Below are 15,668 nucleotides of genomic sequence, written 5' to 3' on the forward strand. Positions count from 1 at the left end.
CCCTCATGGCCTAATCACCTCTTAAGGGCCCAGCCTTTTAACAACAGTTCATTGGCAACACCTGAATTTTGGAGGGGACGCATTCCAACCACAGCACTATCTCATGAGGGGTGTGGATTTCATGCAAAATGGAAACAAACAGAGAGAAGAGAAAAAATATATAACAGAGATGATGTGGTCAAGAGACGAAGATAAAAAAAATAAAATAATGTAAAATTTGGATTTTTTTGGAACCCAACATTCTCATATTTAAGGAAACCTCAGAGCCAAGAAGGGAACTTGAAAAGTTTATAATAAAAACAAAAACAAACAAACAAAACCTAACCCTTATCTGTACCCCACAATTTTATAATAAAAAATAAAAAAAAGAGAAAAGTCCTAAATTTGCCTTCTGCCTGGTGCTGTGGAAACGACAACTTATTCCTCATGCTCAAATATTCTCAGACACCTTGAGATGCTATTGTCTTGCCCGTTTCGAGGGCCACAATCTCCCCGTTCAAAGGAGATGCCACGTCCTCACTCCAGGAAGTAAGTACTTGGGTTCAAGTCAGTAAGAAGGTCAACAAAATTATACATGTTGAAATCATAAAAAAATGTCCTGAATCTCACGGTAAAGAAAATAGTTTTATTCAGATCAAGAGAACTGAGTTCTAGAAAAAAGGCTCCTTCAGCTCTTGATTCAATAGCACCAAAGAGCTGAGCCATGAAGAGCCAAAAACATAGGCTCTGGAAGCTAGAACAACTGGGTGCAATCTTACTCTGAAACTACAGTCCAGGCGTGGTGGCTCACCCCTGTAATCCTAGCACTTTGAGAGGCTGAGGTGGGAGGATCAATTGAGCCCAGAAGTTTGAGACCAGCCTGGGCAACATAGTGAAACCTTGTCTCTATTAGAAGAAAAAAATTAGCTGGGCGTGGTGGCATGTGCCTGTGGTTCCAGCATTTTGGAAGGCAGAAGCAAGATGATTACTTGAGCCCGGGGGTTCGAGATCAGCCTGGGCAACACAGTGAGACCTCATCTCTACCTCCCACTACCCACCCCCCAAAAAAATTAGTCAGGCACAGTGACACGTGCCTGTAGTCCCAGCTACTCGGGATGATGAAAGTGTCACCTGAGCCTAGGAGGTCGAGCTTGCCATGAGCTGCGATTGTCATGATCATGCCATTGCACTCCAGCCTGGGCAAGAGGGTGAGACCCTGGCCTCCCACCAAAAAAAAAATTTAATTGAAACCACAGATCATTTACTTAGTCTTTCTGTGCCTCAGTTTTTCGATCTGCAAAGTGAGGGTGATCAGAATCATAAAATAATCACGGCAGCCTTGGTGTGGTGGCTTGTGCTTTTGTTCCCAGCATTTTGAAAGGCTGAGGCAGGAAGATGCTTTCAGGCCAGGAGTTTGAGACCAGTCTGGCCAACATAGCGAGAGCCCATTTCTACAAAAAATAAGAAAACATTAGCTGGGTGTGACGGTGCGCCTGTAGTTCCAGCTACTTGAGAGGCTGAGGTGAAAGGATGGCTTGAGCCCAGGAAGTTTGAGGGTGCAGTGAGCTATGACTGTGCCACTGCACTCCAGCCTGGACAACAGAGACCCTTGTTTCATTAAAAAAAATTATTATCATGAGTTGTTCTGAAAATGCAGTTGTTTTGGTATTTCGTTGTAACTGACACTGAACCATCACTGTGTCTTTGGTCCCTGCTAAGTGCTTTAAATGTGTCATTCTCACATAAAGCTTCCACCGTAGGTATTATTATTCCCATGGAAAGAGGTTGGATTAGGCATCTGGCTTGAGGCTGCACAGCTGGAAATGGCAGATTGAAACCCAGGCCACCTGCCCGAAGAGCAGAGCCAGGACTGGCCGTCGTGCCTGTTATTCTCAGCCCCGTCATCTCCTGAGTGTTATGGTTAGTGAGGCGAGTCCCATGGGTGCTGACGGCCAGGAACCATGACACTGGACTGGCTGTCAATCAGCTCCAGGATGGATGCACCACCACAAATAACCTTGGGCTTAGGTTGCTGTCCTGCACAGCGGAGTCTCTGGGATTCAACTGCCTACTGTATTTTTTTAGTCCAGAGATTTTTAGAATAAAATATCAACTCTCTTAGGAATGTTCAGTGAAATGTTCTGGGGAAAGGATACAACATCTGCTCTTAGAGGTGTGCCTCTGGACGGAGGTGTGTTGTCAAGGACAAATTTGGTTTTCCAAAGTGAGCTGAAATTCCCCTTAGCTCAAGGGGACTTTATCGGGAATTTGCCCTGTGAGCGTTCAGATCTGAGGATGACAGTCTGTATACGAGTCTGAACAGATGATGTGCTCGGCTGTCTGCTTTAATAAAAGGGTGGACAAGCTTTGACAGACACTGCTCTTGACATGGTTGAATATACACATTCAATAGCAGTATTTTTTCGGCATTTCAGGTGAGGGAGCATATGTGGACACGAGGACATTGCCCTAATCATCACCACATGTGAGCTTTCTGCTTCCTGTGTGGAAATGGTTTCCCCGAAAGACTGGACAGATGTTGGAACCTGCCAAGTGATTGTCATCGCGTACGAAGTGTCTAAGGGATTCTGGCTGAAAGGGCTCAGTGCAAACAGCTCTTCTCTGGCCAGATGGTTCATTTGTTCTTACTGTTCTTTCTCAGGGTGTTAAGCTGCACCTTGGCATTCTTGATAGAGGGGGTGGCTTTTAAACTGTGTTGAATTGACATCTGGCAAAACCTACCAGATGGAAGGAACCAGCAACAACTGAGTGTCACCCTGGGCTGCCTGTGTGTGTGTGGCTGAAGGAAGTTGACTGATGAACGCTCAGGTTGATCCCAAAGAAGGGGGTGGGGGAAAGACACCTGGGACAGGTGGAGGCCTTGCAGAAGCTGCTGGGGTCTCCAGAACTGTGAACTTCAACCTGGCACATGTGTTGTGAGCTGCTCTTGGACCAGCTGGTCCAAAAGAGATGCCCAGACGAATGGTCTTGCCAAGAACCACTCGACAAGCAAAAGTTGCCTTTTCAGGACACAGGAAAGAATAAAACCTGCTTATGGCCCCTTGAAAATCACTTCCCAGGCAGAGATATCAACTGTCACACACGAGTGCCTGGCAGTGGTGTGGGCAGTGACAGGTTATGGAGTAGAAAATTTACCTGGGTGACAGACCCTGAGGACCCACTGTAGATGAAGACAAGGAAGAGTTCCAATCCCAAAGAGCATCGTTGGGTGAACACGGCCAGAGCAGACACCATATTGAGGAGGCATGAGGTTGGGGAACTCATGGCTCTAGCAAACTGTGATCCCACAATTTTCCCCTTCATTCCATGTCCCACCACGGTGCTTCTCCAGAAAAAGTGGGCGGTAGCTAAGGGAATAAGAGTGTACCTCAATCTTCACTTGCCTTGCCTCTTTGCTCAGCTGTGTGTGCTAAGGCATATCATCTCGTTGGTCAAATTATCTATAAAAAATGTCTCTCGGGCCAGGCACGGTGGCTCACACCTGTAATCCCAGGACTTCGGGAGAGAATCGTTTGGGCTTAAGAGTTCGAGACCAGACTGGGCAACATAGTGGACCTTGTCTCTACAAAAAATACAAAAATTAGCCGGGTGTAATGGCACACGCCTGCAGTCCCAGCTACTTGGGAGGCTGAGGAGGGAGGACCGCTTGAGCTCAGGAGTTCGAGGCTGTGGTGAATCATAATTGTGCTACTGCATGCCAGCCTGGGCAACAGAGTGAGGCCCCGTCTCAAAAAAACAAAAACAAAACGTTTTTTGGTCTCTCCTGAAAAAGATAAATGGGTCAGGGTTTTATTCTAAGAGGAATGAAAATAAAGTAAGATCAAAGGAATGTGGGCTGGAGGTATAAGAAAAAAGATAGAGGCAGAAAAAAAGGAGGAGGAAAAGAACAGAATGATTTCAGATTGTCAAAGCAAGAGACTTCGTGGGTGGCCAGGCAGGAAGGCTGCTTGACCTAAAAAGAGAGAGAGAGAGAGAGAGAGAGAGAGAGAGAGAGAGAGAGAACAGAACTAGAACACCGGCGTCTTGGAGCTTTAGATCAAGAATATAATATGACCAGATCTGTGTCTGGGTGAAGAAGATTTGGGAAGACCTGTCTCCCAGACCAAGCAGAGCAGGCCCGAGCCCTCCCGCAGCTCACAGCGTGACTACCATCTGCTTGAGCACTGACCTGGCACGCTCTGCTGTATCTTTTCGATGATAGAGGCTGCCTTTTGGAAGCATCTCTGGTGCCCACCATAGTCTTGGAAGAAAGAGAAAGGGAAACGGATGGAAGTACGGCTTCCAAGCCACAATCCCAATGGGTTTTAAATGCTTTACCTCCCGGTCTTTCTTTTCAGTTACTTCATGGTCATACTTTGAATTGCATTTTAACCATAGTTTTCTAAGAACAAACTTTATGCAACATTGCCCGAAAGGCATCAGGAATGTTCTTCCCTTTCCCCACATTACGTTAAGTCGTTGTGTAGGCAGTTGTTAAAGATGGAAACTTCCAGCTCATAAGCATGTTCTGTGGGCAACCAGGAGCAAGCTGCCTCCCTAGACCATGGGTCTTGTCAAGACAAAAGCTGTCTGATGTCTTCTTGTCTGGGCTATCTTCCCTGTGACCTTCCCCCTTGGCTCCTCTCATCCCTCAAGACCCAGGCCCGGACTCCAGGGATCAGCAGGACAAGCTCTGATCACTCACCTGGACACCATGTCCCTCCCTGTTGGTGCCACTCAAGCTGTACTTACTTTCTGCCTTTTTTGGTAGTTACTTGTATCCGTGCCTGGTAGCTTCTGGCAGCCGCAGGCTGTTATTTACTTTCCTGAGTGCACATCCACCATACTGCCTGCTTCTAGAAAATGCTGAATACATGTTAACCGTGTGACCAAACGTATATGTAAATGCATTCACTTATCCCTAAGTGATCAGCCTTCCTGCAAGGGAACTCATTGTCTGTTTCTTGTCTTCAGGATTCTGGGGAATCCTGACAAGTGACTCAACCTCTTCCATCTCACTGCTTTTTTAAAAAAATATTTTTTATTTTGAAGTAACTTCAGCTTTACAGAAACATTGCAAAAAACCGTACAGCAAGTTTCCATGTTCCCAGGAATATGTATCTTCCTTCCACTGTGGAAAGTGCATTTGTTTTTGTTATTTAAGTTTGGACACAACCAAAGTATGGGCTAATCACGCTATCAGTTTTCATCACATATTACTGATGGTTTATTTTTGAAAAGTATGTTTGGCACACCCATGGGAAAAAGAGAAGGAGGCTAGAGCATAGTAAGCGCTCAACAAAGATGCCTTGAGAGGATGAATTAATGAATGAGGGAGTGATGGCAGAAGTCTAGATAATAGAAAACTGGATTAAAAATTGAAACAGGATCAGGCATAGTGGCTCATGCCTATAAGTCCAGCACTTTGGGAGCCCAAGGGAAAGGATTGCCTGAACCCAGAAGTTCAAGACCAGCTTAGGTAACGTAGCAAGACCTTGTCTCTACAATAAAATTAAAAAAGAAAAAAAAAAAAGGTGGGCATGGTGGCCTGTGCCTGTAGTCCCAGCTACTAGAGAGGCTGAAGCAGAAGGATCACCTGAACAGGTCAAGGCTGCGGTAGTCATGACTATGTCACTGTACTCCAGCCTGAGGTACAAAGTGAGATGCCGACTCAAAAACAAACAAACAAAAGTTGAAATAGTAAGAGGAGAGAAAAAGGACAGATGCACAGGAGTTTTAAAAGAAGTAGAAAGTGAGGGAGGGAAGAGGGAAAGGGAACCCAGGCTGATTAAATTCTAAATGCGTAATTCTGGTTTTACTACAAACTTGAACTTGGTGATTTAACAAGTAGAGAGATAGTTGGGTGAGAAGAGACAGACTTTGAAGACAGATAGATCTGGATTCTGATATCCAGTCAGCTACTGTGTGACCTTGGACAAGTGACACAACCTCTTCCATCTCACTGCTTTTTTTAAAAAATATTTTTTATTTTGAAGTAATTTTAGATTTACAGAAACATTGCAAAAAACAGTACAGCAAGTTTCCATATACCTTTTACCCAGCTTCCCCTAAAGGTACTGTGATTCAAAATCAGCCTGTACTAACTAATAATACTACTAACTCAACCATAAGCCTTATTAAAGGCTTTTCATTAATGCTTTTTTTTCCTAGTCCAGGACCCAATAGGACCTGACACTGCATTTATTTATTTGTTTATTTTTTTGAGTTGGAGTCTCACTCTGTCGCCCAGACTGGAGTGCAGTGGCCGCTCCCAGCCACCGCAGCCTCGACCCGCTGGGCTCCGGCGATCCTCCCGCCTCAGCCTTCCGAGTAGCCGGAATTACAGGCATGCGCTACCATGCCCAGCTGATTTTTTGATTTATTGTAGAGATGAGGTCTCGCTGCCCAGGCGGGTCTCGAACCCGTGGGCTCAGGCAATCCACTCACCTCAGCCTCCCAAAGGCACGAGATCACAGGCTGAGCCGCCGAGCCCGGCTTGACACTGCATTTAGATGTCATGCCTCCTTGTCTTCTCTTATCTCTGGTAGTTTCTTAGTTTTTCTTTACCGTGAATGACCTTGACATTTTTGAAGAGGGGAATGTTCTTCAGTTTAGGGTTGCCTAACTGTTTTTTCATTATTAGATTTAGGTTATGCATTTTTGGCAAGAACATCATAGCAACGAAGTCCTGCCCTTCTCAATGCATCATACCAGGGGTATACATTGACAGTTCTCATTACGGATTCTGTCAGCCTTGAACTTGGTTAAGGCCGTGTCTACTAGGTTTCTCCACACTTCTGTCTTTCCCTTTGTAATTAATAAATGTATTGTGGAGACATGATCTGAGACTATGCAAATATCCTATTTCTCAGCAGACTTAACTTTTGCCCAATAATTTTAGAATTCACTTTTGCCCAATAATTTTAGAATTCTCTAGTGGTTCTTGTCTGCAACAGTCATTAGTGCTGTGTTTTAATGATGATTTCCTATTTCCTCCGTTTCTTCTATATTTATCACTGGGAATTCTTCTATAAATAAGAGCTATAAGTGTCTCAGTATGGACCCAAGAATATTTATCTTACTCTGTGGGTCGTAATTCAGCACCATCACTATTTAGTTTGCAGTCTAAGCTTTACTTCCTTCATCTGCAAGACAGGGATAATGGACACTGGCATAAGGATTAAACGGGATTAAAAACTGGGACAATGTCCAGCCCAGAGCACTTATTAAATCAATGCAAGTTCTGTTCCTTCCTTTTCTTTACTGTATGTAAAGTCATTTGGCGGAAAGGCCATTCTAAACAGATGAAAATATAAATTTAATAATTCTCTTTTGATATAATGGAGCTTTTCTAGCATAAGCCATCTCAAGCAACTAGAATGTAGCCATCCCAGTGTTGCCTAGAGATCATTTGAGATCTGCTTAGAATGTCTATGTAAGACTGATTTATAATCAGTATACCATAATTTGTATGAAAATAGATGCTTGAGAATACTTGAAACAGACTGTTCTCTTAAGTAGTTTAAGTGATTTCCCAGAAATCTTGTTTACGTTCTGAAGTTGCTTAGCTAAACTATTTTCAGAGATAGTCCAAAAATTGCTTCCACTCAGCTGTGGGCTATATCATCACTAACTCTGAATTAGTGAAATCATTGATTCATCTTTGATTCCCAAGGTTATGGCAGTGAGTGGAAGAAATCCAAGTTTAATTTAAAATTAGATTTTACAAGTTCTAGCAATTTACTTGTAAGTTCAGGTCAAATTAAAAAAAAAAAAAAAGACATGACTAGGGCCCTAATGATATAACTGTAGGTAGATCAGGGCATTTAAAATAGCTCAGGAAATACAGTAAAATCCACTATTAAAATCACCCAATTTACTGGAACTTTCATGTTCCGTACCATTTTTATCAGTAAGGAAAATCAAGAACATCAGGAGATTTCTTTTTAAAAAAACAACTTCGGGGAAGGGAGTTTTGTCAGCTCTCATGTGGGCTCCCAGAAAGCCTGTCTTACTCAGTTTGGAGTGGGTCCAAGAGTCTGTGGTTTTAGATAGTACCACCCCCAACACCATCCCCATGCAGGTGGCGGGCAGGACACTGCAGCGATTCAAACCAGTTTGAATCTCACAATTGCCACCTCCCACTTGTGTAAGCTTGGGCAAATAACCTCCTCTCCGCTTCTCTCAGCTTCTCTTGGCTAAGATGGGGCTCATGACAAGACTGTCTCCCAAGGTAGTTGTAAGGAGCAAATAAATGGTACATGCAATAAACAGACCACCAATAAATGGTTAGCAGGACAGCGCTAGGTGTAGATCAGCAATTCCTATAGATAATTGATCTATCTCTGGACACAGAACCACTTGGGCTCAGCCATTAACACATTCTGCATTCACGGGGCCTTATCCTGTGTCCCTGACACAGCCATCATCAGGGTCTCAATTGGCAAGCTATGGAGCTGCTAGAGTGTGAAGGTGTATAAGTAACAAGGGCTGACAGAGCCTCTGTCAATCAAAGACCTATGTGACCCAGAATGGCACTCAGCACTTAGGTAGAGTTTACTTAAAGACTAAAACGGAAAACGACTATGTGTTTGCAGAGTTCAACCAAGCAACAACCAACCAACATGCAGATTAAAACTTTGTGATTTAATTTATTTTCTTTTGAGTTGGAGTCTCACTCTGTCACCCAGGCTGGATTGCAGTGGCACACTCACCGACACCACAGCCTCAACCTGCTGGGCTCAGGAGATCCTTCCACCTCAGCCTTCCAAGCAGCTGGAACACCAGGTGCGCGCTATGATACCCAGATAATTTCTAAATTTATTGTAGAGATGAGGTCTCACCAAGTTGCCTGGGCTGGTCTCGAACCCCTGGGCTCAGGCAAACCTCTCGCCTTGGCCTCCCAAAGTGCTGGGATTACAGGCTTGAGCCAACGCACCCAGCCTGTGATTTAATTTCAAGGCAAAAGAAATGAAATCTATGAGCTTCAAGTCGGGGTAAGTGGGGTGAAAAACATCAAGTCTAAAACAAATAAAATGTAGAATAGAAAACTCTGGGTGTGGGGTCACACTGTGAAGAGGAAATACCCTTTAAGCCTGAGAGGCAGCAGGCCCGGAGCCCAGTACAACCTGGAGGCCGGCCCCTCCTCCCCACCCCTCTTCTTGCCCCAGGGCCACAGGGATGTCAGCCAGTGGCTCTTTGCCGCCCAGTGAATTTCTAGACCCCATCTAGTGGCCCTGTCCTAAGTGTTCCCAGACTTCAGTCACGTGTCTCCTCTTCAGAACTGGTCTGAGACGTTGGGGTGACGTTCTGGGGCCGAGGATCTTCAAGGGATGCAGAGAGGAATGGGGTGAGTCACTGCCCCTCAATAACTTGTCCTACAATTCCTCCCTGCTCTCTGACTCTGGTGTGTTGGTTCTCAACTTTCTGCTGAGGAGACCTGATGGTGGAGGAGGCGGGGGTGGGGTTAGATGTGGCCAGGGATCATGTTGTCAAAACTCAAAATTGAGACATCGGGTCTTAAAAGCACCTGTGGGAATCTGTGGGGTGTGGGGAGACCAGGGATTGAGAGTCTGGTTGTCCAAAGGGAGAAGGATGGAGTGAGAAAGGAGATAGCCAGAGAAAATCTAGGAAGGCAGACAGGGCCAGTCACAAGTATTGAACTTCTGGCAGGCCTCTGGGCTGATACACTCACATTGGTAAACAAGCTCCCTATAAACCACTCAAGCTGGAGCTCAAATACTCATGATGGGATAGAAAAACAACCAATCGACTCATTGCCAAGAGCCAACCAATCAGGTCACCATTAGGCCTGTACCTCCTGCTGATTGGTCCTTAGTACTGACCAAGCAGCACTGCTAGTGCCAACCAACAGCTAGTGTTAGCCAATTGGCTAGGTCTTAGGGCTATATAACATAGCACCAGGTTTTGGTCCCAGGCTGGCAACCCTCTTTGGTCTCCTTGTAGTGTGGGAGCTTTTCTGTCCTCTCAGTAAATCCTGCTTTCTCACTTTCCAGCTGTCAGTGTCCCTCATTCCTTCTGGATATGAGACAAGACCCCCGAACTGAAGAGGTGCAGAAGATTGTCAGAGCCAAAGATCCACACAACCTGGAGGACAACTTGCCAGCTGACAGAGTTCGCTGTACTGGGAGAGCTTCTGGCAGAAGGCAAGACTCTGAAGCTGAGATACTACTGGGGGCTGTAATGCTCTCAGGGCTTGCTTGTCAGCCCATTAGAGACAAGACTCCTGGGGTTAGGCCTGCCAGCCCATCGAACTGAATGGAGAGGCAGGTGAGACACTCTCTGGGGCTCAGCTTGCTGACCCATTGAGCTGACATTCTCGAAGCCCAGGCTGACCTGAAAAATCTGTATCAGAAGGAGTAGTGAACTGGGAAATGGTGTGGAACGGAAGTAAGGTCAATCAGACTCGGGGCAGGTTGGGTGCAGTGAGGGGGAGGATGAGCCTGCTCACTGCCTAGAAAGAAAAACAGTTGTCATAGAGTGGCAAGAATGGGGAGGCAGATGAGACATCATAACAGACAAACCAGAAGGAGAAATACACTGAAAAATCACCCACTGGCAAGTCAAATACCAAGACATCCAGAAGTGGCTTCTTACCTCGTTAAATCTTATCACGAGATCTTCCAGGGCATTGTGCTCTCCTTTCTGGGAGGCAAGGATGGATGCTGAGATGGATGCTTTGAGGCAGGGCAGGGTCCTCTGGCATTCTGGAGTGCCCAAGTCCCGGGTTAAGAAGCAAAGGTAGTCGACTGGCAGGACTCTTCGGTAAATATTCTGCTCCTGCTCCATCAGGATGCTGGCGACTTCCTCTGGGAACTGGATGAGGGGCTGCAAATCAATCAGTTCCTTACTGATCCCAGCTGAACTTGAAGGGAGGGCATTGGAATTGGCCATAGAGGGGCCCGGCTGGCGTTCTGAAATAAAGTCACAGCAGTCACAGTTACACCAAGGTGGGTAACCCCTACAACAGACATGATTTGAGAGCCATTCAAAATCTTGTAGTTTCCTTTGCTTGATGGGAAGTTCTATACTGTTTGTGTTGCTATGGACTCTGATATCTGTTTTACCTGTCCGCCTGCCTCCTAATGAGTCAGGGTAGAAGCTTAGTTTTCCATTGTCAGGAGCAGCGTTAATCTAGGGCTCATCCTTTGTGTTCTTTGCAGCGTGCCATTTGCTTCCTTATCTTCCTTTGCTAACCATCAGAGCAAAAAGAAATGAGGGTGGGTGTGAGCACAGCCACCTGAAATGGGAAGGGGAAGAAGGCTGTGAGGTGGGGAAGCATGGACAAGAATCCGTATGTTGTGTGTGAACCCTCTGGAGACTCAGGGACCCGGGGCCCTCTGCACACACGGTTTCCAAACGTCATGGTCTACTCTGCCAACTCTCCATCCTCAGAGGGTGACTTTGGTTCCACTGAGATCTATGTGGGGATCTGCAAGAGTAGAACACCAATAAAAGGAAAGAAGGAGCCAGGTGTGGTGGCTCACACCTGTCATCCCAGCACTTTGGGAGGCAGAGGCGAGAGGACTGCCTGAGCCCAGGGGCTCGAGACCAGTCTGGACAACTTGGTGAGACCTCATCTCTACGATAAATCAAAAAAATTAGCTGGGCAAAGTGGCACACGCCTGTGGTTCCAGCTACTTGGAAGGCTGAGGTGGAAGGGTCACCTGAGCCCAGTCGAGGCTGGGGTGGCCGTGAATATACCACTGCACTCCAACCTGGGCGACGGAGTGAGACTCCAACTCAAAAAAAAAAACAAACACACATAAAAACAAAAAAACAAAGTATTATTACTGCAGGCTGGGTGCAGTGGCTCACACCTACAATCTCAGCACTTTAGGAGACCGAGGTGAGAATATCGTCTGAGCCCAGGGTATCGAGACCAGCCTGGGCGACTTGGTGAGACCTCGTCTCTACGATAAATCAAAAAAATTAGCCAGGTGTGATGGCACACGCCTGTGGTTCCATCTACTTAGAAGGCTGAGGCAGAAGGATCGCCAGAGTCCAGCAGGTTGATGCTGGGGTGGCCGTGAGCGTGCCACTGCACTCCAGCCTGGGTAACAAAGTGAGACTCTGACTCAAAAAAAAAAGTAAGGAAGGAGCAGGTGAATAGGAGATGTATTAAATAAATCAATCTCCCTCCCTGGTCTACAGCTGGTAGCCAGAAGGTGGCAGAGGGCTGGAGGAGAGAAGGCACATGAGATGGGAGGACCAAAGCGGGGACTGAAGGCTCAAAATGATCCCCTCCCTGGAGATGCCACCATGCCTCCTCTTTATTTTGACACCCGCCCAGGTTGCTTCTTAACTTCCTGCCTATAACTCATTGATTCATTCAACAAACGTTGAAATGATGATGAGCCTTAGAACGCAGTTCCCCAAAGTATAATCTTTGGAATACTGGTATTTGCAAGAAAAATCAGTTTTGTGGCTGCCTAGGTTGGAGAAATGTCACAAACTCATGTCATGCACTCTCTTCCTAGAGATACCTGTCATCTGGCCTGGACAACAGCAAAGTTCCTAAGGGTGACTTCCTTCACATTCAGACCTCAGGATTCCTGGATTCTTTTTGAAAATCACTAGTGCCAAAAGCTTTGAAATTATGACTCCAAACTGCTCCGTCTCTGTATTACTGAACTCTGAAGGCATCATCCTTGAGAATGACTTCCTTCTCCCCTTTGACCCTCTCTAATAAACCTTCTCTGTCTTCAGCAAGCCTTGGTCTGGTGCTGTGGTCTGTATTTTATGTGGCACTGCCGGTTAAAGATTCCCTCACCATCCCCTTGACTTACCACCACAGGCACTTTCCTATCCTCAAGCCTGGGCAGGCTCAAACCATCCATGCCCTTGGCTTCTGGGCCACTAGATGACGACGCTGACAAGTATGCTACTTAGGGTTGGGGCCATTGCTAATTCCTGTTATTTAACTTCAGTTGGGCCCTCAGGGAGGCTTCCAGGCTAATCTAAATTTTCTCATATTTCCCCCAAATCACTCACCGTCTTCTTTTTCTCTTTCCTTTTTTCTATTCTTCTCACACTCCTAAACCCACTTTTGCTTTCCTCACAGTTTGACCGTTTCTTGACTTACTCTACTGAGATGATTAGGAACTCCTTCGATTCCAGTGCTTGCCCTTCCTCCACCTTCTTTTCCCTCTCTGAGTACGGCACGTGTTCCCTCCTCCCCAAGGCCCACACAGTCATGATTTTAATCTACCTTCATCTCTTCCATTACTTGCCTCAATGGTTATCTCCCCCCTCAGTCGCTTTCTTTCCACTGACTTCTTTGCCCGCCTAAATGTTCAGTTTCCTTTATACTTCAAAATCAATAAACAGGACTTCCTTTAGCCTTTAGATGCCAAGGGCATTGTGTACCTTCCCTTCATCGTCTACCTTCTCTGCAAGGTGTGCAACAGTCCCTGACTCCTTCCTGTCTAAGTATAGTGACCGTTATCTTCTGATCAAAATATCAGCTGGCCAGTTAGAAGCCCAAACTTCACCCACATGCAGACTACTTATGTAGTTAAACCTCACTGTACCCCACAACTTTATAATAAATAAATGAAAAAATGAATAAATAAATAACAAAAATCAAATCAAATTTTTTTTTAAAAGAAAAAAAAAACAACAAACAGCTGGGCATGGTGGCTCACACCTGCAATCCCAGCACATTGGGAGGCTGAAGCAGGAAGACTGCTTGAGTCCAAGAGTTCAAGGTCAGCCTGGGCAACATAGAGAGACCCCATCTCTATTAAAATTTATTAAAAAATTTTAAAAAAATTAATCGAGTTGCTCCCCTTTTAGAAAAGTGATTTTAGTGAGAAACTGAAAACAAAAATAAATTGTGAAGAGAAAGCTTTCAAATTCGAGCAAAATCAGTGATGCAAGTCTGGAATGATCTTAAACGTGTTCCAGGCAAAATTTTAAAAATCTTGTCTTCCCTATAAAATTCATAATATCCAGATGACCATTTCTTTTTGATTCTGAAAGTCAAGCAGGTGAGCAAGAAACTGCTTCTAAGTATTTCAATACATCTTTAGAACTAAACTACCAAAAATCGACTGCAGCAAAAGTAGAGCCTACCAGATTATACTTGGTTATCTCTAAATTCATAATAAAAAACAAAATTAAAATCAGACACTTGCTCAAACCTGCCCTACTTGGCCCCACCCTCCAGCTTTCTGAATAGTTTAGAAAGTGACAAGATTTCCTGAAAATTGAGTAGAATATGGCCCAATGACAGGGATAGACCACAGTTTCTAGATACTGCTAATTTATGTACGGTAGAATTAGTCACATATAGGTACTCTTCTCAGAAGTAACCGACCAGAAAACATCATCTCAAATTACAGCACTCTGCAGAGGAAATACAAGTAATTCCTAAATCTTATGAAACAGTCACTTGCCTAATATATAAGAGAAGAGATAATGTAATAAAATATGCAAATAATGTAAGATAACATAATATATTCGAAACTGCAATCTATCTTGAAATAGGAATCATATGCTGTTACAGTGAGTCATGAGTGTACTGAATGGCGGGAAATAGCAATAAAGGAGACATAGGCAAACACATTAATAAAAGAAGAGAAAGAAACCTGGTCAGTGTAACCCTAATACATCTAGTGGTTCCATGTGTCTCAGTATAAGCATAACATCACACTCAAAGTAAACACAGATCTAATGCCTTGAAACATAATATAGCCCTTTAAAGCAGGTTTTCTTAGGTAGAATTACTCAGGGATTTTAAATCATGCTCCACAAAGAAACATCCCAGAAGTCTTTTTTTATTGTTTTTTTTTTTTTGAGTCGGGGTCTCATTCTGTCAGCTGGAGTGCAGTGGCACAATCACAGCTCCCTGCAGCCTCAACCTCCTGGGCTCAGGCAATCCTTCTGCCTCAGCCTCCTGAGTAGCTGGGACTACAGGTGTGCACCATCACACTTAGCTAATTTTCTATTTTTGTAGAGACGAGGTCTCACTATGTTGCCCAGGATGGTCTCCAACTTCTGGGCTCAAGTGATCCTCTTGCCTCGGCTTTCCAAAGTGCTGGGATTACAGGTATGATGATTTTCTGTACACCCAGCATGCGTAATTTTAGCGGTGGTTAAAAACATTTCCCACTTTCTCTCATCCTTGCTGAGTTCTTATTGTCTCCCGTCTCCCGTTTACACGTCACTGTGCCCCAGCGCTTAGCTGTGAGCTCCCCTCAAGCCTTCTTCTCTACAACACGGGCCACTCCATGATGGGCCAAAGACCTGGCAGCTCTGTGACCCTCGACCTTTCCTCATGATCCATGGAGCAAAGTTCATAAACTGGACGCTGTAGCTCTTCTCTTGTGAAATTTTTATACACTTTTTGGTTGGTGACTAAATGATCTGTTTCATGTACAGTCACTGTTCTCTCTTAGTTTCATGTTCTGAATAGTTAGTTATTCCACAGCAGAATAGGGCTGTATCTCTGATACCGCCACAGGCTGGAAATATTTACCAGGAGACATAGGAACTTCAAATTCTGATTCTCTGCTCAGATTAAAGTTTCCTATACTGAGTGCTTTATATGAATGAATTCAGGAGCTAGATATTACTATTGTTTATATTTTATTCAGGAGATAGATAGTATTATGATTCATATTTTATTCGTGAGAGAACTAAGGCTCACCTGAAGTCACAAGAGT

The 15,668-nt window shown here is 44.8% G+C and overlaps 1 protein-coding gene across 2 annotated transcripts in view; it reads right to left on the minus strand.

Annotated features, from left to right (window-relative positions):
• Positions 1-15,668, minus strand: part of PLCE1 (phospholipase C epsilon 1) — a 352,472-nt gene that overhangs the window by 176,874 nt on the left and 159,930 nt on the right. For both annotated transcript variants that reach the window (XM_008074585.2, XM_008074587.1), the window contains exon 3: positions 10,597-10,913. In XM_008074585.2, the coding sequence (XP_008072776.1) occupies positions 10,597-10,913 (317 nt within the window). The remainder of the gene's footprint in view (positions 1-10,596; positions 10,914-15,668) is intronic.

Source organism: Carlito syrichta, unplaced genomic scaffold (assembly GCF_000164805.1).
Source record: "Carlito syrichta isolate Samal-C Ts95f unplaced genomic scaffold, Tarsius_syrichta-2.0.1 Scaffold316493, whole genome shotgun sequence".
In the NCBI taxonomy this organism is placed as follows: domain Eukaryota; kingdom Metazoa; phylum Chordata; class Mammalia; order Primates; family Tarsiidae; genus Carlito; species Carlito syrichta.